Consider the following 26,489-nt stretch of genomic DNA (forward strand, 5'->3'; position numbering starts at 1 on the left):
TAAGATTAGATTAGATCTAGTCCTCTTTAGCTCCATGAAAACAAATTGATATTTACTTCATTGCGAACAACGGCCACTGGCTTTCAGCTCTCTCGATCATTAGATGGTTTCCCGCTCAAGCAGGCGCTTTTTAGATACAGCATAAGGTCACGGCTGCATTCCGTCATATCATGTTACATCATCTCGATGGTTCTGTGTTATAGGTTACATTAAGATCATATATTGATATGATATCGATTATGAGTTTTCAAATATTCAAGCTGGCTTCATAGAGTGGATTCACATTGGATGAGAATATCATGTGCTATCTGCGTTCAATGTTGATAAACTGCAAAGGAAATACCTAGCTGAATCCTCACTGAATTCTGAGATACACGCTCTTCAGAGAATATCACCATCCTCACCATTTTCCTGTCTCGCGCGTTCCATTTCTAAGTTCGTGAGATCTCTCAGTTCTCCTTCAATCTCTTTACATAAAGTACAAGCTTCCGCAATTCTCAACCACTCACACATCGCCAGAGCCGCATTCAATACTGCAGTTCGCGCTTCCTCAGTCCTGGCTCTTTCTTCCATACCATCGACCAAAATTTCTCCCCGTTTATAAAGATTGTTCATATCCATGGCCGCATCCGATTCGGCTCGATGAGGTGCCATCTGATCTCTCCTAGCCTTCCTCCATATGAATGTACTGATTACTTCGATATTGTCCATAAGAGTCTTGGAATGGTCATCATTGTATGACCTTTCTCGTCCTCTACCACGGTATGGATGGTATCGGTGGGAATATGAACGAGTTTGTTCGTATCTGAGACCAATATAAGAAGAATTTGGAAGAGCGCGAATGTAAGTGGTGGTGGCATCTAGGCATATTTGGTAGAGGGTATTCAAGAGGAAGTAGCGCTGCTCAGGAATCGATACAGGTGCAACGATTGTACTATCTGAGGCATTCGAAATGGACATCCTATTATCCAGTATTGGTTTAGATGGTGTGTAAGTCCCCATGGAATGCATGGGGACCCGGTCTGATGGAGAGTTGTTTAGCATCATAGCAATAGTGGGAAGGCAACTGCCAGAAACGTGGCGTAGAGGCAGTGCACGTGAATGTTCAGCGCGGTTGTCAGTTGCACGAGAACCTCCTTGGCATTGACTGTAACCCGGATCTAGTAGGGTCTGAGAGTTTTGTCGAGTCGAGACAGGTGTGGTCATTAGACAGTCCGGATCAGGATCAATCGTCGCCTCAGTGGCTGGAGAGGATTCCTGCAATACATACCCAAAGGACGCTCTATTTTCGCCTTGAAAGGGCTTACTTCCCTCGGCGCTAGCGTTTCCCGTCACAGACGCCATCTGACTGCCAGACGCAACAGGGAGATGAAGAATCGCTTGATTGGATAGTTGCATAGGACTATTGATCCCGTTTACAATGCCTCGAAAACTTCGGGAGTGACGTAATGAATTAATGTCAAAAGGATAAAAAGCTTTAGATTTCTCATCGTTGTTGAAATCCATGGCGTAGAGAAAGCTTCGTCAGGGCAAAGGTGGTACGAATGGAAGATGGAAATAAATATTATCAGATTCTTCAAGGAGGGTGAGAGAGAGATAAGGTCTGGTTTCTCTAAGGGCAACAATTACAACGAAACATGGTGTGATTCTCGAAGGAAATATACTTAGCTGGATTGTTCTCTGGCATAATTAAAATGGGTCATGTAATATGTTATATTCTGCATGGAAATTATAGAACGGCAAAGAGCCACTGCGTTGCATGCTGAGGCTTTGTACACAAAGTTGCGAAACTCGTCAGTGCTTCTATTCAGCTCTATTCTAAGCGTTCCAAATAACAATTCTTCCATCAACACCGCTCGCTAAAAATCAATTAGTTTCCCCGTAAAGGTATAGATTGAAGGAGCACTTACTAGTGAACTTGCTGACACCACTTTCCGAACCTTCATAGACGCGGATAGTGCTGATGGTGTTTTGATGCACAGTTGTCAATTGTGTATCATCCTTGACTTTTCCTTTCAAGTCCATTTGCTTGAACATATTGAAAGCACTCTCCTCTCCAACATCTTTGACCGGGCCCCCTTTTGATTCCAAGGAACCTGTGAGTTGCCAGCCCCCTTCGTTACCACCAAATCTGAATGCCTCACAGTCATAGCCTGCCGCAATGATCTCAGCTTCGCCATTCCAGATCAAACTCATAAAAGGGAGAAGCTGTGTGCTGACACTAACAACAGCCTTTGGAGGTTGGTCTGCGCCATTGGGGTACACGACTGTGATGCTGCTATCATGTGCAGCAAAGGCCAGGGCGTTTCCACTCGGTGAGAACGATACCGCGTGAACCCATCCAGCAGAATTGTTGAGATACTCTCCGCAGACAGTGTTGAATGGCAGACGTTCTCCCCATACTCCAGGTTCTGGTCTAGCATCTACCCCCTTAATAAAACTCGAAAACACTCTCGCATGGGCATCGGTAGAGCCGGCAGCTAGAAGAACGGAATTTGGATGCCATGCGACAGTTGTGATGGTGCTACGGATAGGCTTCTTGATGTGTTTCGAAACCCACCAGTCGTTCTCCTCTTCAAAATAGCAGATAGCAATTACCCTTGCACCGGATCCAACGGCGAACTTCGTTTCGGAAGGAGACCATCGAACAAATGTGGCCGCACGGTTGATTCGGAGAAGGACGAGAGTAGGTTTATAGCCAGTGGGAGATGGTTCCCAAACCAAAGCATTGCGGTCTGACCCAATATTATCAACATTGTTAAATCAATTGGAAGGATTAAATGGGTACAAACCTTGGGAGCATGTTACAATTCTACCACTGTTAGGAGCTATATCAACACTGGTGACGGTCTTGTCATGACCTTTCAATTCGTCCTTGAGCTTGAAGCCCTTACCGTCTCGTCCATAGAGCTCGACACTGGTGTCGCGTGCTACAGCCAATGTCTGTCTATCGGCTGAGAACGAGTGATCCGCGATAGGATGATGGAAAAGGTGATGAACTTCTGGACCAGGCATTTTGTTGCTTCTTGATAGGAGGAGCTCTCTACTATCACTGTAAATATGTACTTATGTTGGCATTACCGCATGGACGAGAGATGCTTGCTTAAACGTGGGGCGGGTACTCCCTATACGTCTGATTACTAACCACTTCAAGCTAGCGCAAGGCTGCGAAAGGCGGACTCTCGAAATTTATATCTATATTGATATATGTTGGAAGTACCCCAAATTCAAGACGCGACTGACTACCCAGTAACAACAGAATGAGTGCCGCAGTAAAACCCGTCCCAGTGAGGACGTCGTTCCCTCCAAATCAAACCCTTTACATTACCAATTTACCTTCGTCGAAGATTCAAAAAGATGATTTACGAAGAGAACTCTACACATTATGCTCGACTTATGGTCCAGTCCTGGATGTCATAGCTCTTAAGTCAATGAAGATGAGGGGTCAAGCACACGTGGTGTATAGAGATATCCAGACCGCGACTCAGGCTATGAGAGCATTGCAAGGATTTGAGTTTCTTGGACGTGAAATGGTTAGTTGGGAAATCTACAATTCTATTGCTCGTCTACTTAAAATGATTGAGGGCTGACATTCACCTTACTAGAATATCCAATATGCCAAATCAAAGTCAGATACCATTGCCAAGTTGGACGGTACTTTCCGTATGCCGTCTGCAGCAGCGGCTGCGGTCGTGGCAACAGAATTGCAGCAAAGCATTTTCAATGCGCCGCCTTCCGCAGCTACCACTACGAGTAATCTACCTCCCCCACCCCCGCCTTCAACCCTCCAGGTTCCAGCTCCTGCCTCTGATCACGCCATGGAAGATGCAACAAGCCCAAGTGCAAGTGTTGCTGGACAAAAAAGACGTCGGGATGAAGAGGAGGAAGAAGATAGTGAAGGAGACGTTGCAATGGAGGAAGACAGTGATGACGATTAGCGACTGATGATATTGCATGGCAAAGGCGTTGGGGACTGGTTTGAGGCGTATTGGTCTTGGTCACACGGTTGTCGACTAAAATGGATCTAAAGGGCTACGGCTCCTATACAATTCGCATATGAAGTACATTGACCTCTAATGACATGTCAGAGATGGCGTGTGAACCATTGTGTGTTTCCGATACAACACAAGTGTACATACCTAATTGGTGATGTTTCAATTGTCCACGTGTGATAGGTTTTGTCGTTGCATGTCCACAAAATGAACATGAAGCTTCAATATCTATGTGATATCTTGGATCCATGTATTACATGCCCAGTGAAGACGAAACTCTTTGAGGCAGAACACCAAAAGCTCTTCTCTATAGATCTTCCTGAGCCATTTCATGAGGCATCCATAGTCCCACACACCCACCTATCAAGCCAAGCCATACCATTAAATAATTATCTGCCGGGCAGTCAAAATTCTCCATTGCCTCCCTGGTTTGGCATGGATGAATGAAGAATGCCGGTACATCTGTGATGGGATGCGGCTAAAACTAGTTAGGATGTATTCTCGTAGCAAAAATTAGCCACTTACAGCAGCAGAAATTCCACCCATAACTCCCATTGCACGAAGTTCACTTTTGTACTCTTCCGGCACGAGATGTCGATACACTGAATTTATGTCAAACGCAGGCTCATCGTTTGGTAAATCGTGAAGCGTAAACCACAAAGTCGGTATTCTGTAAGTGGGATGTAGGTGAATCTCATAGGTAACGTAAGGCTGGTGAGAATAAAGACTGTATCGGGGGGTAGCGTCACTCTCCAGTCTCCAAGGCTTATTTGGACGCAGTGCCTCCTATACGATGTCAATGAGTCTAAGTATTCACATAGTGTCAACACGAATGAAGAGAGTCACTAACATCGTCTTCATCCTCATCCATCATCTCCACCTCTTGACTCGGAGCAGAATTTGGAGCGTAACCACTACTCAAATTGCTAAGAGCAAGTAACAGATCATCATCATCTTTTGGTGGGTGAATTAATCGGATGATTTCAACATAGCATGATCCAGTAGTTGCTGTTCGTCCCATGGACAGCTTGAGGTTCTTCCTTGCAGGTCCCAACGACGCTCGACAATATCTTCGATCCAGAAACGCACAGGCGAGCTCAAACTCTTCTTCCGTGAGAAACGGCCACTGACGATATTCATGGCGATGTGTTGCCATCATGACTGGTTTAGCACTGGCTAGAGAGTCAAAGATTTGAACCTATAAATCGGTAATGGTGTAAGTACCGTGTTTGCTGTGCCTGCTTGCTTGCTTTGCTTGCTTTATGTAGGTGATTCACATATATTTAGTGAATCCCTAGTAAATCCTGCCAAAAAGAACTCTGTTCAAATGTTAATTTCCAGAGTAAATTCACGTTATGGATTTGTAAAATCGAAAATCGAAAAATATTAAAATATTCGTTGTGATAATCCATGACATTGTATCTTCTTTTGTAGCTCCTCCTTAGGAACGGTCAGATACCTACCAGCCGAGCCAGCTACATACAGTGCCTCGAGTGCTAGGCTTGCTGGCTCGGTAGACGAACTTATAAGACCTGGCGATTCTAGCTATTCTCATCACAGTTACCCATTCTTATCATAATAAGTCTACTCGTCGCATTCCCACATTTAAAATTAAAATGGCGGTCAGGGGGAGCTTTGCTTTTCCATCTCTACCCACTGAAGCTCCCCAGATAACTATCGCCAGACCTACGATAGGTACCAGGTATATATATGCTCGAATTCTAAGTTACTCTTCGTAGTTTTATCAGAGGCTACCCAAATTTCTCATGATGATTGCCCAAACATACCGGGTAGACACACAAATCGCCATTTTCAACGTCTTTCAGATTTATTGAACAGATTCGACTGTTCAAGAAGATCTTGGAAATGCAAATCTAACAGGTAGGACGGACACTCAGAGGTGCAATATAAGGCTGAGAATGAAGCCTGTAATTTATCCCAAGGCTCGGTAAGTACGCCTTCCAAGGTTACGTGTACTGTTCTCGCAGAATTTATAGCTCTTGAGCCTCTCCGTTTCGAAAGAAATGACACCTAATGATAAGCTTCAGATATTTTAAGTTTTTGGTATCTTAGTGTTTGTTCATAGTCGCGCCTTCTAGTAATGAAATGATTTTGAAGTTTCCATGAACAGTCGCGACCCCTTTAATCTACGCCGCTCTCCAGCATTCAACATCCTTCGAGGCACTGCGACACAAGCTGCTTCAAATATCACTCAAAGGGTCAAAGAAGCAGGCGAGCAAGCTTATGAGTCTGGGAAGCAAGCTGTCGAAGAGATGTCCACTTTTTCTATCCCAAAAAACGTCCCCTCTTTCACAGATCCTCAGCGCAATTTGGAAAACAAAGCTTGGGCGGCCTCTGGCATGACCGCGAGATCATCGACGGCACATACAAGTGGAGTAATTAGCGGCATACAAGATCGAGTTGGAAACCTTCTTGGAGAAAATAGGGATCTGCCAATGTACAAAGACAAGCCGTATTCATATGCCTCCTCCAGGAGAGCACAACCGTTTTACAAACGGCGGCGCACCATAATTGGGTCCATCGCATTTTTATTTTGTGCGTTATACTTTTTAGGGTTCTTTGGATCCAGTGACGAGACGAAAAAGAAATCGACAAACAGATGGACATGGCTACAGCGGCAGGAAAAGGGACCTAACTCAATTGACTGGCTAGATCGAAGGGAAAGGGTCAAGGAAGCTTTTACTTTGAGTTGGGATGCATATGAGCGATATGCATGGGGCTATGACGAGTTTCATCCAATTTCGAAACATGGAAAGCAAATGACACCAAAAGGAATGGGCTGGATAATTGTGGATGCTTTGGATACAATGATATTGATGAATTTGACGAGCAGGGTGCAGCATGCAAGGGAATGGATTACGACTTCACTGGACTACGACCAAGATCAAGAAGTCAACACGTTCGAAACTACAATTCGCATGCTTGGGGGTCTTCTATCCGCCCATTATCTCTCCACCGAGTACCCACACTTAGCTCCATTGGCCGAGGATGATGAAGGAGCTTCAGGGGAGGATTTATATCTGGAAAAGTCAAGGGATTTAGCTGATCGTTTGCTTGGCGCCTTTGACTCTCCCTCTGGAATACCATTCGCCAGCGTTAATCTCAAGACCACCAAAGGTGTTCCATCTCATGATGATGGCGGGGCGTCATCCACAGCAGAGGCAGCGACGTTGCAATTGGAACTGAAATATCTTACCAAACTTACTGGAGAGACTGAATACTGGGAAAAGGCTGAGAAGGTGATGAAGATTATTGATGATAATGGCATGGAGGATGGGCTCTTGCCAATCTACATATACGCTAATACTGGAAACTTCCGTGGAAGCAACATTCGTCTTGGCAGCCGTGGTGATTCATATTACGAATATTTGATCAAGCAATATCTTCAAACTTCAAAAGAAGAGCCTATCTATGAAGAATTATGGGACGAGGCACTCAAGGGAGTTCGGAAGCATCTTATCACTTACTCTAGCCCTTCCAAATTTACTGTTCTTGCTGAGCGACCTGAGGGTCTGGGTGGCTCTCTTTCGCCAAAGATGGATCACTTGGTATGCTTTATGGGTGGAACAATTGCTCTAGGTGCCACTGGTGGCATTACGGAGGCTGAGGCACGCAAGCTACCAAGCTGGAACGCGAAGAAGGATGAAGAGATGAAACTAGCAAGAGAATTGACGCACACCTGCTGGGGAATGTACAAAGTGATGGCAACCGGGCTTGCCCCTGAAATCGCACATTTCAACATTGATGATCCACCATTGCCAGAAGATGCACCACATCAAGCACCTACAAATTTTGATGATCCGGAGAATCAAGAGTGGCGCAAGGACTTCATTATAAAGAACAACGATAACCACAATCTCCAAAGGCCAGAAACTATCGAGACATTGTTCTATATGTGGCGTATCACGGGAGAGGAGATGTACAGAGAATGGGGATGGGAAATGTTTAGGTCTTTCATGAACCACACAGCTGTTAGCGAAGGTGGTGGGTTCACGAGTCTCTCTAATGCCAATGTTCTACCTGCGCAAACCAAGGATAACATGGAGAGTTTCTGGCTTGTAAGTACACCCTATATCCGCTTGCTATTGACGATTTGCTGACTTTAACCAGGCTGAAACCCTCAAATATTTTTATCTTCTTTTCTCGCCAAATGATATCCTCCCCTTGGACCAAATAGTTATTAACACGGAAGCGCATGCCTTCCCACGATTCAAGATGGGCCCATTGTTGTCAACTGGATGGAAGAGAAAGCCCAGGGGGCCAGACGGAAAGATATTACCAGAACCAAAGAAGGAGCCCGAAGTAAAGGAGGTCGAAGTTCAGGAATTGAAGAGTGGTGCGACGTGAAGTTGAAAAAGCAAAATTGTACCTATATAATGGATGATGACCATGTAAATTCGTTGTATTTTTATCGCATCTAGATCATAGGCTGTTGTATGCCTTTCTTATTATTACTTGCGGATTTGAACATTCTAAATATAGATACCATCATTGTACTTGCGACGAAATATCCTGTCTATTTACATTCCGATGGTTTAAATAAATACCTCGGATGAGCTGAATTTTTTTACATTGCGTTGCACCTTGTGTTGAATATTTCGATATTTCAACCTCTCAACCTCTCCATGTGATAATTGTCTACATTTGGACCCGTTATTGTATCTGACAATCGATTCACTACATAGGAAGAAAGTTGTAAGCTATTGCTTTGAGTAGCGCAATACCAAAACACAGAACGCAAATCTATCAAACTTAAAAGATACACAGACATTTGGCCGGCACTTCATTGATGCAACTTTGACAGCCGGTTAGTCGAATCGGAAGTTTTTCTTACAAATTATATTTAAGCATCGAGCTGTTAGACGCAAGAAAGACACCCAAAGTGAACTATCACATGGTTTCCAGACCCAGCCTCTATGGACGAGAGCGACGATAGAGGGAGGGAGGTGCGATATCCCATATCTACCGTTCAGCTGACGGGGCCGTCGTTGTACCAATTGTTTACAGGTCGAACACCAAGCTTTGCCCAGAAGTTGAGATATTGTACCCCTATTTTGCCTACTTGGCAACGATGGTGATACATCATTAGAATGACATATACCTTTCTGAAGCGTTTGATGTTAGTTGATGTTAGTTGATGCTTTTCTTTCTTTTTCTTTCTTCGTCATGTTTGTGGCAATCAGCTTGCAATTGATGAAGTTCATCCCGCTACCATGATAACTCCACAAGCCCTAGCGCCCCCATACCCCAAATCAAGCTCATCACGTCCAATCACGTCTAATCACTTCGAGCAATCTCATGCAAAAGATAAGCCTTTTACTCTCCGAGATAGCTGTGCCTTCCGGTCACAACTTCATCTTCTTACTCCACAAACTTTCTCAACCAACTTTCATACTCATAGTATGAAACATGATGTTGGAAATCACTGGAAAATATGCCATACATTATCACTTGCACAACCTCTGAGCTCTAGCCAACCGGTTGAGAGCTTCAACAGTTACTCTCTTAATCATTCGAGACAACTCAGCCTCACCGGTAATCTTGATGCGGTAGATCTAGATCGACGAGCATCATTCCTAATACAGGCTGTCGACATCTCCTAGACTACATACACATCAAAACTCGAAATCATCAGGATGAATAGTTTCAGGATGAACGATATTGAAAAGGGTTCAGTCTACCCCGATAAAGACCAATCCACAACTCCGGACCACAGTAGCGGACGCGGGGAACCAAGCTACGAAGAAATAACGCAAATAAAACATGGAATAGGGCGTCGCTTTGTCGACAGCTTTCGAAGAGATCCAAGTCTTACTATGACCCCGCCGGGTGTGGTAGGCGCAAATGGGAGAGTATTCCATGCCGAAATTGCCGCGCAAGCAACAGCAAATTCTCCTCTTGCACGAAGATTGAAAGGGAGGCATCTGCAGATGATCGCAATTGGAGGTTCAATAGGTTAGTTGCTTGACGCGCCGAGTGATTTAAGGGGCTATTACTGAGACGAATCTATGGACAGGTACCGGACTTTTCGTTGCGTCGGGCAAATCTCTCGCAACTGGCGGACCTGCATCACTTATTATATGCTTTACACTCATCGGGCTCATGTTATATTGTACGGTGCATGCTTTGGGTGAAATGGCTGTTCTGTTTCCCGTTTCAGGGTCTTTTTCGGCCTACTCGACTCGATTCTTGGATCCGGCAAGTTCATCCATTGATATAACGGGAAAGACATTGACTAATTGCGTGACTCACAGGCTTGGGGATTTGCTATGGGATGGGTATGAGAAATCACAGATAATATGGAAACTAGCATTAAATACTAACTCCTAGCAAACAGAATTATGCAATGCAATGGCTTGTGGTTCTTCCATTAGAAATTATTGCGGCATCTATCACAATCGACTTCTGGGATATACAACAGCGATACGATCACGCTATATTTGTCACAGTATTCCTTTTCACAATTATTGGCATAAATATGTTTGGAGTGAAAGGGTACGGGGAAGCGGAATTTTTCTTTGCTATCGTCAAAGTTGTGGCTATTATTGGATATATGTGAGTCTAACCGTTGTCATATTCGATCCACGTTTTGGCCATCATCCTACCCTTACGCTTTTTTGGAGAATCAATAGATGTTTCAGCGGAGCAAAAAACTGACTTTTCCAACAGACTTTTGGCCATAATCCTCAACTGCGGTGCCAGCCTTGAAGAAGGTTATGTAGCTGGTACGTTGTGGAGTGACCCGGGCGCATTCAACAATGGATTCAAAGGCATGTGTAGTGTTTTTGTCACCGCGGCATTTGCTTTTGCCGGCACTGAATTGGTGGGGCTCGCTGCCGCTGAAACGCAGAACCCCAGAAAGTCATTGCCAAAGGCCGTGAAGCAAGTATTCTGGCGTATCACTCTTTTCTATATTGTCTCGCTTACTCTCGTTGGACTTCTCGTCCCCTATACCGACGAAAGATTGCTTGCTACTGGAAATGCGAATACCGCAGCAAGTCCTTTCGTTATTTCTATTCAAAATGCTGGAATAACGGTACTTCCTTCTGTTATGAATGCAGTCATCCTTATTGCTGTCCTATCTGTGGGCAACTCGTCAATATTCGGATCTTCTCGGACTCTTGCGGCATTAGCAGATCAGGGTCAAGCTCCTAAGATTCTGGCTTATGTTGATCGTAAAGGTCGTCCGATCGTAGCTATTGGCGTATCGTCGGCCCTTGGGTTTCTCGCCTATGCAGCGGATTCTGGTGCTCAGGCAACAGTTTTGGATTGGATGCTAGCACTGTCTGGACTTTCCTCAATATTTACTTGGGGATCTATTTGCCTTGCCCATATCCGTTTTCGACGGGCTTGGGGACTTCAAGGTCATAGCCTAGACGAGTTAGCTTTTCGTTCGCAGCCAGGCGTCATTGGCTCGTGGATTGGGTTTCTATTCAATGTCCTCATTCTCATCGCACAATTTTGGACTGGGGCATGGCCTACAGGCTATCAGCAAATGACGGCACTCGAGCAATGTGAAAGCTTCTTCCTAGCATACTTGGCCGCACCCATCGTAATTGTATTCTATCTGGGATATAAATTTTGGTATAGGACTTCTGTGATGAGATCCAAGGATATGGATCTAAAGACCGGAATGCGCGGTCTAGACTTGCCAGCCTTGATAGCAGAGGAGCGAGCAGAAAAGACCGGATGGCCGAAGTGGAAACGAGTATACAAGACAGTATGTTAATTCAACTACAGGGAGTTTATGGTAATGCGGGTGATTTGGGAGTTTCTATCATAAGGGGGTTTATGTGCGAGAGATACCATGTGATTTCGGCGTTAAACAAATCATGGCGAGGGAGGATATCCATTGATTTACTGGGAATATGTTATAATACTACAGCGAGCTGCGCGATAGATACTCTTTCTTCATCACATAGAATAATTACATAAATCAGCCATCAAATCAGATCGCTGTATACCGGACTTTGCCTAACGCGGGTAGTTCCTTTCCTAAAGCTTGCAACCGCAACCAATCGGCGCGATTTCAAAGCTTTATATAAGGTAACGGGAACTATTCAAAGGCTCCAAGCTATCATTGATTCATTGCATTGTTCGGCCGAGGCCCTGTGGATAGAAAGATGGGATAAATCTAGAACTACGGAGGTATACAAATAATCCGATGCCCCGCTTGTCATTAAAAGGCGTAGGCGGACTCCATGTGATATAATTTTCCTGTTCTGTTGACACATCTCAACTCTTCGTTTTGTTGTACACGATCTTTGGATTGTAGCAATTGCCTCGGGGCTAATTGACTAAGTTTTTCCATCTAGTCTCGAATGGAATGTGATGATCAAAAGATCTGATGGTTGATAAATCGATTAGGTGGAGAGCGAGAGAGCTAAAATTTTCTAGTGAGGGGAAAAGTGGGAGTGGATCTTTCGTTGGTACCCCTCCATAACTGACGATAGATATAGGAACTGATTGGTTGATCACCTCGGGGGACTAATGGGAATGAGGATATTAACCACACCTTTTGGTTACTCTGTAGCTTTGTGATTGCCAAAATATCCATGCATCTCCGGTACAACACAGACATCTGCGAGTAGATGTGGTTGAAAGATAAGAAAGTATGACGGATGCATATGGCCGACTACGTGCAGATATGTAGTAAATATATACATGGCATTAGTCCAACAGTTACTCATACTTTCACTCTCTTTGCTTTGCTTTTGAAGCGTTATTAACATCTTTTTCAAGCTTGACCTGTCAGTGTATTAGTCACCTTGTTTGATACATTGGACCTTCAAGATGTTGGCCAAGCAAGCTCTTTTTATCTCTGCACTTCTGCCATTGATTCAAGCTCAAGAGTCTACGTCAGAAACTGTTTTGGGTGTTTATATCTTCCATCGTCATGGAGATCGTACTACAAAATCCTATGCTCCCACATCTTTGACAGATCTTGGGTACGCTCAAGTTTATGCTTCTGGAAACTTTTATCGAAACAGATACATCGATTCCAATGCCTCCTCTCCTCTTTACAAGATCAGTTCAGACATAGCTAAGGTCTCTCAATTAAATGTTCAAGCACCAGTCGATAATGTCCTTCAGAATTCTGCAGCCGGATTTCTCCAAGGTTTATACCCACCTGTTGGCGCAACATTGGGAAGTCAAACACTTGCCAATGGCACAAGTGTTGAAGCACCTTTGGGTGGTTTCCAACTTATTCCTGTCAATGCTGTTGCAACAGCATCTAGCAGTGCCAATTCTGAGAGTTCTTCCTGGCTGCAAGGCTCTAGTGGTTGTGGAAATGCTGTCACGAGCTCCAATAACTACTTCTATTCGGAAGAATATGCGAGTCTACTCAATTCAACCAAGAGCTTCTACCAGAGCCTTCTCCCTGTGATTAACACCACTTTCAATTCCAGCACGAATACTTTCAAGAATGCATATACAAGTAAGATCTAACTGCTTCAGTAGGCTTTGTGTATTGCTAACAGGTATAGTTTATGACTACATTCACGTCTCTATCATTCACAACTCGTCTATTCCTTCCGATGACCTTCTCACAGATGAGACTCAATCTCAATTGCTAGCTCTAGCCAACACTCACGAGTTCAATCTCGCATACAATGCTTCAGATACCATTCGTGCAATTGCAGGATCTACATTGGCGGCACAGATGTAAGTTTTAATTCATCATGCCTCACCGAAGATCACCAGATGAAAGTGCATATCCGTCATTCCCCAAATTAATACGACTATCACTCCATCATCTCCCAACCCACCACAACCAAACCAAATCAACTAACCCGCCCCAGTCTCCAACAACTCAACACCACCATCACCGGCAAATCCGCCGTCCCAGTCTCCATCCAATTCGGCGCCTACGCCTCCTTCCTCTCCTTCTTCGGGCTCTCCGGCCTCTCCAGTCTCTCCCCAAACTTCACCGGCATCGTCGACTACGCCTCCTCCATGACCTTCGAACTCCTCACCAACGCCACCGTCTCCACAACCTCCTACCCCTCCCCCTCCGACATCTCCGTCCGCTTCTCCTTCTCCAACGGCTCCGCCTCCGAAAATCCCCTCGTCGCCTACCCGCTCTTCAACCAATCAGAACTCACTCTCCCCTACACCACCTTCGTCGCCCAGATGAACAAATTCGCCATCGGTGATCAAGATGCCTGGTGTACCGCCTGCGGAGAATCAACAGGAGCTTGCGCGTCTTCCACCGCGTCATCCTCCTCCTCCTCCTCGGGCTCCTCCTCCTCGGGAAATCCCGAGGGAAATAGAGGTATCTCGAAAGCGGTTGCGGGGGTGATTGGCGCAATGGTTACCTTAGCGGTGGTTCTGGGTATCGAGGCATTGGTTTTGATGCTTGCGGGTTTGAGAGTCGTGAGTAGAAAGAGATTGGGCGCGGGAAATGCAGGGACGGCGGCGGTGGTTGCTGAGCAGGGTGGGAAGTAAGAGAGGCTGGGGAGTTGAATGATGGAATGATGCAATGATGCAATGAAAAGTGGGAAATGTGATATGTGATATGTGATATGGGGTGAGTTGGGTTAAGTAGGTAATGATAATGCGGATATGAGGATTATGGAATGGGGGTTGAAAGCGCTCATTAGTTACGATGATATGAAACTGTAATTCCAGAAATTTAGAATACATCCAGGAAATGGATTTATATTGAATAGGCGTATTACATGATCGATGTAATGATATACCTAGGTAGGTACCTAGTAGTTCTTTGTGTGTATCCATCAAAATATCACCCACCCATCATCACTTGAAATGACCATTATACCAAAATTGGAACACCAACTCAGACCATAGTTTATTATAATTATTCATTGATGAATGTGTAATTCTATTTATCTATACCTATACAAACAAGTAGTATCCATCTATCCTACCACTTTCATTTTCATACACCCATAAGTCGCGAACACCGCGTGATTTTCGTCATAACCCCTATCATCCTATGCAACAATGCAACAATGCAACAACGCAACGACCAACTCCAAACAAATGCCTCAAGAGACCATATCCTCCAACCCAAGCGCTCAAACCACGCACCGCAACGCTATGCAACGAAATACAGATGAGCACAGAAAAGCCCCACTAATCCAATCCCTCACCATTCAAAATGCTCTTCAAAATCCCCGCTCCCAGCCCCTCCACCGCAGCCGCAACCTCTTTCTCCCCAACACAACTAGCCACTCTCTTCTCATCTCCCACCCCCACACCGGATCCGAAGCGCCCGGGTCTCCCTCGTGCCCTGACTCCCCCATTCAACACAAACGAGCCATTTTTTCCATCCACCGCCGCAACTAATGATAGCGTCTCGAGACTTCCTACCACATCTCTGAATTCCGTGCTGGTTAAAGGATGCAAGATTGCATCTCGAGTACAGAGCATGTTGTATGTGTTATATAGTTGTTTGATGGTTGGAGCTAGGTTATGGGATTTCGATGGGGTAGCGAGGAGATTGGAGGATTGGGAACGATTGCGCGATTCGAGGGCTAGGAGAGCGCAAAGAGCGGCTTTTTGTTGGAGGTTAAGGGTTTTGAGACGTTGGGTCGAGCCATTTCCAAAGGTAGATGCGGTAATCTTGTTCACGTGTTGAATACTGGCGCGGGGGGCAGTTTCGACAGTGAGGGTTGCGAGGGATTGTGCTAGGGTTCGTGGACGGAATAGATTTTTGCTGGGGGTGTTTGTAATGGAGGAGAGATTGATGTTGTCCTCTAGGATTCGTTTGGAAGGGCTATCGAGGAGAATTTTGTCTTTGAGTTCCTGTTCGTGCTTTTGCTTGGTTTCGGTCTCGATTAAATCGATTGCTCTTCGACAAATGTCAAAGGCTTTGCGTAAATCTCCTGTTTGACTTGCTACTTTGCGGGAGCAAAGTTCAATGGCTGCTGGATGGAGGAATGGTACGAAATTTGGAGTCGCACTATCCGTGGGAACAAGTGACTTGAGACGTGTCATGATGACAGTCTTGATCTGCAACGCGGTATATGGAAGGAATGGTAGTAGTTGTGGTTGTAGATTCCGGGCCTTTAGTCTTGGTAGGAAACGATCTGTAAGATCCAATGCATTTGCAATTCCGATAAGTATCAGGCGCGATGACTTCTGTAAAGACCATTCAAATAGCTTGTATAATATCTCCAGGTCCAGGGTGAGGATGTGATCGATTTCATCCAGTGTAATAAGGTAGACGTCCTTGGTCTTTTTCCTCGAAATAAACATATCCTGCAAAGTCTTCTCTTCGTCGCCATCCAAAACCACTTCCTCGCCGCAATAAGACTCCAGCAGTATACCATACAAATCCTTCGAGGTTTTCATGCTCATACAATTGACATATGTCTTGTGTAATGTGGTCGATTCTTCATATTCCGTCGTGACTTCGTTGATCATAGCACTTTTTCCAGTTCCAGGAGGACCGCTAACATATATACATCCTCCACTTGTTTTGTCGACACAATTTTGTACAAAGGTTTTCAATTCGCCCTTTTCGGTCTCTCTTCCAACAAGCCGTCCAGGTTCTGAGCTCCGCGTGAAGATCTGTCGAGCTTGAGTATATACAGTCGCAATTGATCCACCGGGTGTTACAGGAGTCCTTGGAGTTCTAGGAGTCATTGGCTTTCCAGTAACAGTAACACGATGCCGAGGGGTTATTTGTACTTTTTTGGATAGCGCATCGCGATGTCGAGGTGTTTGAGGAGTAGGGACTTGAACTGTTTTGGACGCTTCTTCTATTAATGTCTTTTTCGGCAATGCGATCTTTCTGCTTGCCAATCCATGCTTCGAAGGCGAGGACTTGACAGGTATAGATTCCGACAGTTCGTCAATGTCCATACAATCGTCATCGGAATCGTCGACCTCATCGCGCCTCTTGCGAGTAATGAAAGGATTTTCATTCTCATCATTGTAGATTTCTGTTTTTGCTTGTCGCTTTGCGCGCGTTGATGGTACTTTGAACTCTGTAGAATAAAAATTAGAATGTTATTGAACGCCTGCGAAATGATCCTTCGTACCTGCTATTGCTCTTGTGCTGCGGGTTCTTTTTCCTAATACAGAAGGCATAATTGAGGATGTCATTCTCTCTCTCTAACTCAATTCAAGTATGTTCTTTCTTAATCACGAAAAGTTTTACTTGGAATTGAGAGAATTGAGGAAGTTGTAATGATGAGCAAATTGTCAAATTCAATGGGTCGGATATTGATATGTAGAAGATCGCGTCGACGCGTTCGCGTATAGTGGATTTCACGCGTACTAACAACCCCTGAATTTCATGATTTTGGTACAGCAGAGCAATGGTACGGCAACGGCAAAATCTAGTCTATGCACATTGCACGAGAATATGTAAGGAGGTGATGCAAGTTGTGATAATGCATTCAAGTATGTATGTACACTGTATGGAATACCGGTAGACGATAATGCAGAGGCAGATTATTAGATTTTGGATGTATTTAGGCCTATCTACTCCGTATAGGGTTATAAGATATATTATCATTCAAGCTTCACTGTCAAAATCTGGTTGTAAGCGATTGCGACTTCGACCGGAAGACTTCTCACGATGCTTCGAGATAACATTTTGATAATGACTTGAATCATTTGGACCGTCGGACGGAGTATTTGTTAGCCTAATATAAGAAGTACTTACATACTTTCGAATGCCAAAGATATTTAAAGACATGTAGACCAAACTAGAACTAGACGTGCTCCAATATGTGACAAGTGTGATGTCCCTACAGATCTTTGAAAATCAATATTCCATGTGCTATTTTAGGTATGGCACACCGTCCTAGATGGACCGATGGAACATGAATGTTAGAGATTCCATCACGTGGGTATATCGAGTGGCTTTCTTGCCGTGGGAAGTGAAGATGACCTCGTTTTCTACTCGCTCTGTAGGTATCTAGGTAGGTAGGTAGTTGAGGATAGATAAAGATGTCGCGAGGGAGGTATAACGCACGATGCATCAACGCACTCTAGACGGAAACGACATGCCTGACTTTGTACTTGGAATACAGACAGACAGACAGATACTTAGGAAATGCTAAAGCAGTAGATCACGGGAAGGATTCGGGACTCGGGACGAAAAAGAATGAAGAAAGTTGATTCTTGGCATTAGTATCATCTACAGAGTAGGTAGGTAGGTAGGTAGGTAGTCATTAACAGGTAATGAATGAGTTTGGGCAGCAAGCAAACCAATTAGACGGGCAAACTTTCAATCGACGCTTCCAAACATGCTTCATGTTCCACTTTACAACCTTCACAGATTCGCATCTACGATCATCTGTATCACAACCACACAACCACGCAACCACACAACCACACAATCACACAACAAGAACCAATGTCAATATCAACATCAATACCAAGGAGACTTCTCTTTACTCACATTCAGTATAATCAATGCACAAAGCTTCTATAGGATAGGTACCGGTAGGTATCCCACCACCACACCCCATCAGGCTTCGTAGCCGCCCATCTTTTGTGCCAGGGTCTTTGCCTTACCCTTCACGATTACTGGCTTCAGGATAAAAGCTGTGTATGCGAGTTTGACTGCCCCGCTCTTCCTATTCGTTATTCGTTATTCGTTCAGATTCACTCATTTCAATCAAATACCATCCATCTTCTAACCTGTTAAACTGGTTCTCCAAGTTTGATCTCTTAACTCGTAAGCTCTTTCTCTTCTTTCTTGTCTCCCTACACGGATTTGTATCCCCAAACTTTTCCCGTTTCGCATTTTACGCCGTGGAGAACTTTACAACAGGTCGTTGGGTCTTCCTTCTTACAGCCTTTCTTATCGTTTATCTGTTTCTGCCCTACAGGCCTTTTTCGTGGCCGCTGTAAGCTCTGATACTACCTGACGCAACCTTCCCCCGCCTCGCCGGCAAAGAGCTTGGCTCTATTTCAGCCATCTGTCCAGCAGATCATTGAAGGAAGAACTCGTATTAAGAAGAATCTACCACCCTATTCGCAACTTTATCTAGCGGAGCGCTTGTAATCTGTACAAGATGGCCCGGCGCACTGGGAAACCCGGCGATGAGCTATTCATGCAACGTCCTGGCGATGGTTGCGATAGTCCTACCGTAACCATAGAACCTTTGAGAATTGTAAAGCCGACAAGTCCACCCAGACATCGAGCGGAATCCAGCTCTTCTAGTCGATTTGCATCCCCGCCTCCTGCGAACAAACATACATTCCCCTTGCCACCAGGTGCCTCGAGCTCCGCAAACCCTTTACCATATCCCGATGATGACGATGACGACCTGTTTCAGAAGAAACCAAACCCTCCTTATCCTGACGACCGAGGAAAGGCTCCACAAAGGATCCAGCTGAGCGATCAAGAAAATAGAATATCTGGAGGAAATAGCAGGCAAAATGCGTATGATACAGCACCACGATTTACAAGTCCTATAGAGAAGACTGGCCCAGGGCTATCGGAAAGAAGGGGGAATGCACCACAGCCCTTGCCTGCTTCTCCAGAAATAAGCTCCCCCGATAGAGAAGGAATGTTTGGCAGAATACCCCCAAAGGAACCAATTCCATCATCTGGCGCAAGTGCGTACTCGGAGGGCAATAGGCACTATTATCCTCCTCCTATTCCTAAACCTACCTCTTCTAATGCGGTGCCTTCGATACTTTCACCAACTCCAAGAAACGATATGAATAGATTCGCTTCCACGGCTTCAACCTCTACTACTAGAGCAAATAGAGGATCCCCACCTCCCCCAGAAACTCCTATCGAGCCACCAAGCGAACTTGGAGGTGGTGGCATCGAGGCGCGATATGCTGCATCTGGAATTGCAGGTGCTGCGACTTTGAGTAGTTTACAGGCGCAAAATGCTGCTGCTGCTCAGCGAGCTAATCAATATGCGCCGCCTCCTGTTCCACAAATGCCACAATCGCCTCCCGCCAGACCTTGGACTCCAACAGAGTCTCCAGAGAATGCACCGCATGGCCCACCTAGAGTATATCAAGGCTTGAATGAAATCACTCCATCGTCACCTCCACCCGCTGTCACTCGGCCCCAAAGACAAGGTTCGGCGCCACCAGCCAATACTCTGGAACAGGACTTTCAGCGCATGCAAATGTCTGCTGAAGAGCCACCGCCAGCTTATTCTAGTGTGACTCCTGGTGCCAATAATTCACAAGCGTACCCGGTTGAGAAACAACAGCGTACCAATCCACCTGCTGCCATAGATACTACGCCAAAACCAAATATTGCACCGCCATTAGCAACGCCCGCAAATAATCCTGACCACCCTGCATTTGCAAACGAGCCACGACAGGAACAAATTCCACACCAACAGCCTACTGAAGCTGGCCCATCAGCTCAGCCTGTCAATATTTCTCCTTTTCAAGGCGCTGGTCCGTCATCTCCACCACCGCTCCCAGAGGGCTGGATTGCTCATCTCGACCAGAACTCTGGTCAGTATTATTACATTCATCTTCCTACTCAAGCAACTCAATGGGAATTTCCCAAGGGCCCTACTCCTTTGAATGATGTTCCGCTTTCACCAGTACAATCAACCTATGCTGGATATGGAAACCCTATGGCGTCTCCGGGCTTGAGCATGTTCAACAAACAATCTCTTGCATCACCTGGCTTTCAAGGAATGGCCTCGCCTGGCTTTATTGGCTCACCAGGATTTCCTCCACACACCCCGGGCTATGCAGAGAGTATTATGAGTATGGCGTCAGGAACGCCAACTACTGCAGGATTTTCCGGGCCGCCTCCCACCGCAGGGGTTGACATGTATAAAGTTGCTCCCACGAATGGCGTGTATTTCGGTCCTTATCTGCGATACGTGAATATGGATATGGAAAATGGTGTATGGTTGGGTACAATTATGCTCGTGACAGATGCTCCACAACCACCAACTATTCATATCCATCAAAGTGTCGATCTGTCGCCGAATCCCAGGCAACTCAAACCAAACCCAATCTATACGCATCAAAGATGGGTCTTCTATCGCTATGATGTAGATTTGAAGATGGGAGAAGGCCCAGGTGACAAGTGGACCTATGCCATAACTTCGCATTTGGGTTGTACGCGATATGAATTTTTGGTAGCTGGACGTTTCGAGACTAATTGGAGATTTATTGCGCATTCTGGTAATGATTTTGCTATGAATACTACCGTCAACGAGCGTTCAAAACTTGGCGGTATTGGTTTTATGTGGAAAGACATTTTGCAGAAGAATGTTGAATGTGGTGGTTTCCACGTGCAGTTGGGTTTAGGTGATCAAATCTATGGTGATAGACTATGGAAGGAGGTTCCTTTGCTGAAGCAATGGCTTGCTATGAGTGGCAAAGAAAATCGAAGAAGTGCGGCATGGACAGCGAGACATGAGGAGGACGTCTCGCATGCTTACTTCCATTACTATACTAGTCATTTTGATCAACCATACTTAAGGGAGGCATTTGCTCAAATCCCTCACATACTACAGATCGATGACCATGACATGTAAGTTTTCGACAATGCGTTTCTTCACTTTGACTGTCACTAACAACACTTTCAAGTTTTGATGGCTATGGCTCTTATCCGGAATATATGCAAAATTCCAACATGTTCAAAAACATTGGTCGTATCGGTATTGAGATGTATCTCCTCTTTCAGCACCACACCACTGTTGACATTCTCCGAAACGTTAGCACTGATATCGATTTATTTACAATCACCGGAACTGGCTGGCACTTTGTCAAATATCTAGGACCTTCCGTCGTTGTGGTAGGCCCAGATTGTCGATCAGAACGCACTCAACGCCAAGTTCTCGCTGGTCCTACCTATCAAGGCATCTTCCCTAAAGTAGCCACTTTACCTCCGAGTGTACAGCACTGCATATGGATGATATCAGTTCCTGTGGTATATCCACGACTTGAAGCCGTAGAAAGTCTCGCACATACCATGGCCACGGGTAAGAAAGCTGTGAACAGCACGTATAACCTACTCGGAAAAGTCACAAGTTCCGTGGCTGGAGTAGTGGGAGGTAAAGAAGCCGTGGCAACTGGCTTTTCTCATGTTAAGAAGGCAGTTGGCAAGTCGGGTTTGATGGGAGGTGTGCTTAATACATTTGGTGATATTGATATTGCAGATGAGTTGAGAGATATGTGGACACACGAGAGTAAAGATTTGGAACGAACATATCTAATACGGACTTTGCAAGGAATTGCTCATCAGAAGGGTATTCGGATGACATTCCTATCTGGCGGTAAGTTATCTATGCATCTTTTACAGAAGTACAAATTGCTGACTCATTCCTAGACGTAAATTGTTGCGGTGCAGGACTTGTCCACGATCCTTCTCACCCCTCTGACCACAAAACCATGTATCAAATCATCGCATCTGCAGTTGTCGCTGCTCCGCCTCCATCATATGTTCTCAAAATGCTCCACAACAACAAACCACTTTACGTTCCTCAAAATGGTGTCAAAACAACAAACCAAGTCAGCGATACCAAAGAAGACATGATGGAGATATTCCAGACAGACACCAATGGGGGACCACGAGATATGAAGAAGCTGATGGGAAGGAGAAATTACGTAGCGTTTGTTGCTTTCGATCCAGATTCAATGATGGGTGGCATGAGTGCAAATGGAAGTATGCACAGTGGAAACGCTGGGCTGGCAAAGTTGAGTCTAGCTGTTGATTTCGTGGTGCAAGGGGATGGAGGATTCAGCCCACCTACTAAATATGGCCCTGTTATCGTACCAAGTTTGGAGTTTGGCAGATAATGAGGAAGAGGAAGGATTGGATCGGTATGCGATTTGCAATATGCAAGAGAGGTATCAAAAACGCGGTGCACTTAATGAGATACTCTCGTGACGATTTAAATCGTGATATATATTTATTGGACTGCCTTATTCGTTGATTTTGTAGCATATAAAGAGGGAGTAGTTGAGAAGCGATATTTTACTGGGTAGCTGAATAACACAGTCCTATGGAATACACTTTTGTGTATGTTTGCTTCTAATGTCATGAACTAAGTACTAGCCATGTATAATCGGAATGAGATCATCGCCTTTTGAGAAGCATATCGAGAGAAACATTTGATGTCTGTAGAGACCTCGGGAGATTGATTAGATCACTGGATGGGGACGATAGTCGAATGGAGGTTGTCGTTGTACCCGCTGTATTGTATTCCCTATTTACTTCAGAAGCTTTTAGAATCGAATACCATCGGAAAGAAATCTTGAATCTCAGAGAACATACCCACAAGATCTCTTCAAGCTGTGTACAATTAAATTGTGACCTTTAGATGTCTTGAGACTGTCTACTCGTGTAGATCAAACGATAGTAAATCATAAGGATACTCGAGTGGTGGAGCCAAGGGTTCTCGCTAGATCAATATCTTAATCAGCTTATATCCCTGTCAGGCTATGCCCCTCATTCCCCCTTCTAGTAAAACAGCCAGACCGCCAAAGTGTCAACTTTCTAAACTCAATCCTTCACTTCCTTCCAATTCAACTTCTCTCGTTCGTTTTTTAATTATACCTTCAAACAAAATATTTCAAAATGACAGACGCCGTAATTGCCAGTTTCCCCCCTCTCGCAGAGCGACCCATCAAAAACACCATCTGTCTTTTCGATGTTGATGGAACTCTCTCTCCTGCGCGGCTAGTAAGTCCCTCCCAACTTCTTAACACCTTTCACTATGCCTAACTAACAATCAAAACTACAGTCTGCCTCCGCAGAAATGCTAAATCTCCTTGCCGCCCTCCGCCAAAAATGCGCCATCGGTTATGTAGGTGGCAGCGACATGGCCAAACAACAAGAACAACTCGGCACTGCTGAGATCCCCGTTACCTCCATCTTCGATTTCTGCTTCGCCGAAAACGGTCTCACAGCTTTCAAAAGCGGTGTTCCCCTTCAATCGAATAGCTTCATCAAGTGGATCGGGGAGTCTCAATACAAAGAGTTGGTCAGATTTATCTTGCATTATGTTGCGGATTTGGATATTCCAGTGAAGAGAGGAACATTTATCGAATTCAGAAATGGCATGATCAATGTTAGCCCAATTGGTAGAAATGCGAGTGTTGTGGAGAGAAATGAGTATGAGGTCTATGATAAGGAACATCACATCAGAGAGAAATTCATCGAGGCCTTGAAGGAAAAGTTCACTGGTCTGGACTTGACGTGAGTTCTCTTGATCGCTTGGAAAATCGATGATGGGATAGACTAATAACTTGCGACACAGTTACTCAATCGGTGGTCAAATTTCTTTCGATGTCTTCCCTACTGGCTGGGATAAGACGTACTGTCTCCAACATCTTGAGAATGACGCAAAGCGTCCAGGTGGTATTGAATACACCACTATTCATTTCTTTGGAGATAAGACATACAAGGGAGGAAACGATTACGAGATCTATGAGGACCCAAGGACAATTGGTCACAGTGTGAAGAATCCAGATGATACCATGAGAGATATTAGACAGCTTTTTGACCTTTAGGTATATGGCATTGCTGTGAAACGGTATAGATATTAATTTAAAAGGGAAATAGGACAAAATTTATATTCATCTATTCCAAGCCCGATCTTGATATCCGATGAATACCTCTCGCGAACAGCAAATTATTTTTGGAGGCTAACGCGGGGTGGATTGACAATCTCTGGACTATATATTCGACCCGATATTGACCCTCTTCCTTCTATTGGAAAAATTAATCCCATAAAGCTAATGATCTAAGTGATTGTATAGGATAAGAGGGGAATAACACGATTAGCCCCTTCAGGGATAACACAAGTTGCATTATATCCCGAATCATATGAACAATCCATATCAAACTCTATAATCCCATACCCCTTAATAACGCTTCCATTCGTACAAGTCCACTCGTAGTTCGGCTGATAATAAATCGTTCCTTTGTTTGGCGAACCGTCACTGTGGGGATTGCTATCGCCGATGAAGGAAACTCGATACGCTACTCCTGCACAGAAGACAATTCCATTGCCGACGTCGTAACGACGGAATCCAGCTGGGTTGGTTTGCTCACATCGGTTGTATTCGTCAGGAGTGTTGATGCCGATTTTAATATCGTCTGGAGGGCCGAAACCAGCGGGTTGCCCGGGAAGACCAGTGAGACAGGCGTTTAAGTCGCATCTGTCACAGGTATCGAGATTGCCGTCACAGGGTATGAGGCCGTCAGAGGTGGCGTTGAGACATACGTTGGCTGTAGAGGTTCTTAGCTGGGATTCTACAGAGAACGATTTGGAGAGGAGTATGGGAATGAGATGTAGATAAGTAGGTACTTACGAACGTTCACCTGGTTCACACAATCTAAATTATGCGTGGAGTTGAACCAGAGAAAATCCGTCACCTCCCAGGTAGGTATGACGTCGCATTCTGGTGGTGGGGTGACGGATTGACGAGTTTGGAGATGGGGGCTGAGGGGCGTACATATCGCTGTACGTAGGAAGAGGAATATCAGGGGGGCGGTGAATTTTGTTAACATTTTGATGACTGTGAGAGTTTGAGTGAGATGAATTGTCTTTTGAGTCACACAATTGTTGGGATATTGATTTAGCAATGGGAAAGTAGACGAGTATTAGTAGTACATGAGTACAGTTCCTGATTGACACAATTCATGAATATCATACATAGCCTGTAAGGTGGATATGATGACAGAGGGGCACATTGACAACACGAAGATCGAAAATTCTTCAGCCAAACAGCCTGAATGCCTGGAATCGGTCACGGCCAATGAGAATGCCATCATCTTCGTATATCTGCAGCGGGGATCTTCCGGAAGTCGTGCCAGGTGGATTTTTCCGGGCACGGCTTGGCAGACTCGCAGATTGTCGACAGCTGAAATGTGTATGTAATGTGCTCGCCTACACCGACCGATATACGAAGATGCGCATGGGAAAAAGCCTGGACGCCAAAAATTTACGTGATGCTATGTGATTACTCTGCATGGACGTTGCGAGCCAAGCCTTCCTTCGCGGATTATCAAAGCGCGCCGTCCCTCGTGTATGGCGCATGGTGCATCGAGAACTTTTCTTTTCTTTTCTTTTCTGGGCTTCGCCCGCCGCTTCGTGTGAGAGGCACCCGGGGAGTCGTGGGTTGGGTACGTGAGTACGTGAAAACCCCGGATGCGAGAACCGCATTTTTCGTATACGCATGCCATGCGTGATGGGTGCATCTATCGTACGAGTAGGTACGGGATACGGGATACGGGATACGGTTGGAGTTGGAGTGGTTCTGGATGTGAATGGGGTTCTTTGGATTGCTGGAGTAGTGTGCTCTTACAATTTTTGTGCTGGGAAGGATGGTAACTGGCGTGCCATTCATTGCTTGTATTGACGTCTGTAACGTTACACGAGACTTCTGCAAGCCTTCCAATCTTTAGCTGTGTGCAGCTCAGTGTTGTAGAATCGGAATATGCGCTGGCTAGAAAGGTTAGTTGGGGATTGTGACATGGCGGGTCGTTGGAGAGCTAGATCAATGGTATGGGAATGGTCTGCTTGATGTACATCTGTATAC

General features: G+C 45.1%; 11 protein-coding genes across 11 annotated transcripts; 6 read left to right on the forward strand and 5 right to left on the reverse strand.

Moving 5' to 3' along the window:
* Positions 1–381: 381 nt before the first annotated feature.
* Positions 382–1,506, reverse strand: EAE98_005675 (uncharacterized protein; the record flags this gene model as incomplete). Its single annotated transcript, XM_038953297.1, has 1 exon — positions 382–1,506. The coding sequence occupies one exon, from the start codon at positions 1,504–1,506 to the stop codon at positions 382–384; it is 1,125 nt and encodes a 374-aa protein (XP_038810398.1).
* Positions 1,507–1,680: 174 nt separating this feature from the next.
* On the reverse strand, positions 1,681–3,073 carry EAE98_005676 (uncharacterized protein). The gene is made up of 3 exons (XM_038953298.1): positions 2,793–3,073; positions 1,911–2,735; positions 1,681–1,859 (listed from the first exon to the last, which is right to left on the reverse strand). Exons 1-3 carry the CDS (start codon positions 3,013–3,015, stop codon positions 1,819–1,821), a joined length of 1,089 nt encoding a protein of 362 aa, XP_038810399.1. The 5' UTR covers positions 3,016–3,073; the 3' UTR covers positions 1,681–1,818.
* Positions 3,074–3,260: 187 nt separating this feature from the next.
* On the forward strand, positions 3,261–3,938 carry EAE98_005677 (uncharacterized protein; the record flags this gene model as incomplete). Its single annotated transcript, XM_038953299.1, has 2 exons — positions 3,261–3,533; positions 3,606–3,938. The coding sequence occupies 2 exons, from the start codon at positions 3,261–3,263 to the stop codon at positions 3,936–3,938; spliced, it is 606 nt and encodes a 201-aa protein (XP_038810400.1).
* A 361-nt stretch (positions 3,939–4,299) lies between these two features.
* EAE98_005678 (uncharacterized protein) lies at positions 4,300–5,148 on the reverse strand (the record flags this gene model as incomplete). The annotated part of the gene is made up of 3 exons (XM_038953300.1): positions 4,300–4,470; positions 4,518–4,778; positions 4,843–5,148. 3 exons carry the CDS (start codon positions 5,146–5,148, stop codon positions 4,300–4,302), a joined length of 738 nt encoding a protein of 245 aa, XP_038810401.1.
* A 498-nt stretch (positions 5,149–5,646) lies between these two features.
* EAE98_005679 (uncharacterized protein) lies at positions 5,647–8,514 on the forward strand. The gene is made up of 3 exons (XM_038953301.1): positions 5,647–5,940; positions 6,041–8,071; positions 8,124–8,514. Exons 2-3 carry the CDS (start codon positions 6,116–6,118, stop codon positions 8,358–8,360), a joined length of 2,193 nt encoding a protein of 730 aa, XP_038810402.1. The 5' UTR covers positions 5,647–5,940; positions 6,041–6,115; the 3' UTR covers positions 8,361–8,514.
* Positions 8,515–9,664: 1,150 nt separating this feature from the next.
* Positions 9,665–11,742, forward strand: EAE98_005680 (uncharacterized protein; the record flags this gene model as incomplete). The annotated part of the gene is made up of 5 exons (XM_038953302.1): positions 9,665–9,968; positions 10,030–10,211; positions 10,268–10,291; positions 10,351–10,568; positions 10,683–11,742. The coding sequence occupies 5 exons, from the start codon at positions 9,665–9,667 to the stop codon at positions 11,740–11,742; spliced, it is 1,788 nt and encodes a 595-aa protein (XP_038810403.1).
* A 1,064-nt stretch (positions 11,743–12,806) lies between these two features.
* Positions 12,807–14,462, forward strand: EAE98_005681 (uncharacterized protein; the record flags this gene model as incomplete). The annotated part of the gene is made up of 3 exons (XM_038953303.1): positions 12,807–13,452; positions 13,502–13,679; positions 13,817–14,462. The coding sequence occupies 3 exons, from the start codon at positions 12,807–12,809 to the stop codon at positions 14,460–14,462; spliced, it is 1,470 nt and encodes a 489-aa protein (XP_038810404.1).
* A 651-nt stretch (positions 14,463–15,113) lies between these two features.
* Positions 15,114–17,075, reverse strand: EAE98_005682 (uncharacterized protein; the record flags this gene model as incomplete). Its single annotated transcript, XM_038953304.1, has 2 exons — positions 15,114–16,972; positions 17,027–17,075. The coding sequence occupies 2 exons, from the start codon at positions 17,073–17,075 to the stop codon at positions 15,114–15,116; spliced, it is 1,908 nt and encodes a 635-aa protein (XP_038810405.1).
* A 1,940-nt stretch (positions 17,076–19,015) lies between these two features.
* On the forward strand, positions 19,016–22,739 carry EAE98_005683 (uncharacterized protein; the record flags this gene model as incomplete). The annotated part of the gene is made up of 3 exons (XM_038953305.1): positions 19,016–21,471; positions 21,528–22,216; positions 22,270–22,739. 3 exons carry the CDS (start codon positions 19,016–19,018, stop codon positions 22,737–22,739), a joined length of 3,615 nt encoding a protein of 1,204 aa, XP_038810406.1.
* Positions 22,740–23,520: 781 nt separating this feature from the next.
* On the forward strand, positions 23,521–24,455 carry EAE98_005684 (uncharacterized protein; the record flags this gene model as incomplete). Its single annotated transcript, XM_038953306.1, has 3 exons — positions 23,521–23,625; positions 23,687–24,141; positions 24,203–24,455. The coding sequence occupies 3 exons, from the start codon at positions 23,521–23,523 to the stop codon at positions 24,453–24,455; spliced, it is 813 nt and encodes a 270-aa protein (XP_038810407.1).
* Positions 24,456–24,488: 33 nt separating this feature from the next.
* Positions 24,489–25,621, reverse strand: EAE98_005685 (uncharacterized protein). Its single transcript, XM_038953307.1, has 2 exons — positions 25,260–25,621; positions 24,489–25,176 (listed from the first exon to the last, which is right to left on the reverse strand). The coding sequence occupies exons 1-2, from the start codon at positions 25,456–25,458 to the stop codon at positions 24,689–24,691; spliced, it is 687 nt and encodes a 228-aa protein (XP_038810408.1). The 5' UTR covers positions 25,459–25,621; the 3' UTR covers positions 24,489–24,688.
* Between the last annotated feature and the right edge of the window lie 868 nt (positions 25,622–26,489).

Source organism: Botrytis deweyae (genome assembly GCF_014898535.1).
Source record: "Botrytis deweyae strain B1 chromosome Unknown BDEW_011, whole genome shotgun sequence".
In the NCBI taxonomy this organism is placed as follows: Eukaryota; Fungi; Ascomycota; class Leotiomycetes; order Helotiales; family Sclerotiniaceae; genus Botrytis; species Botrytis deweyae.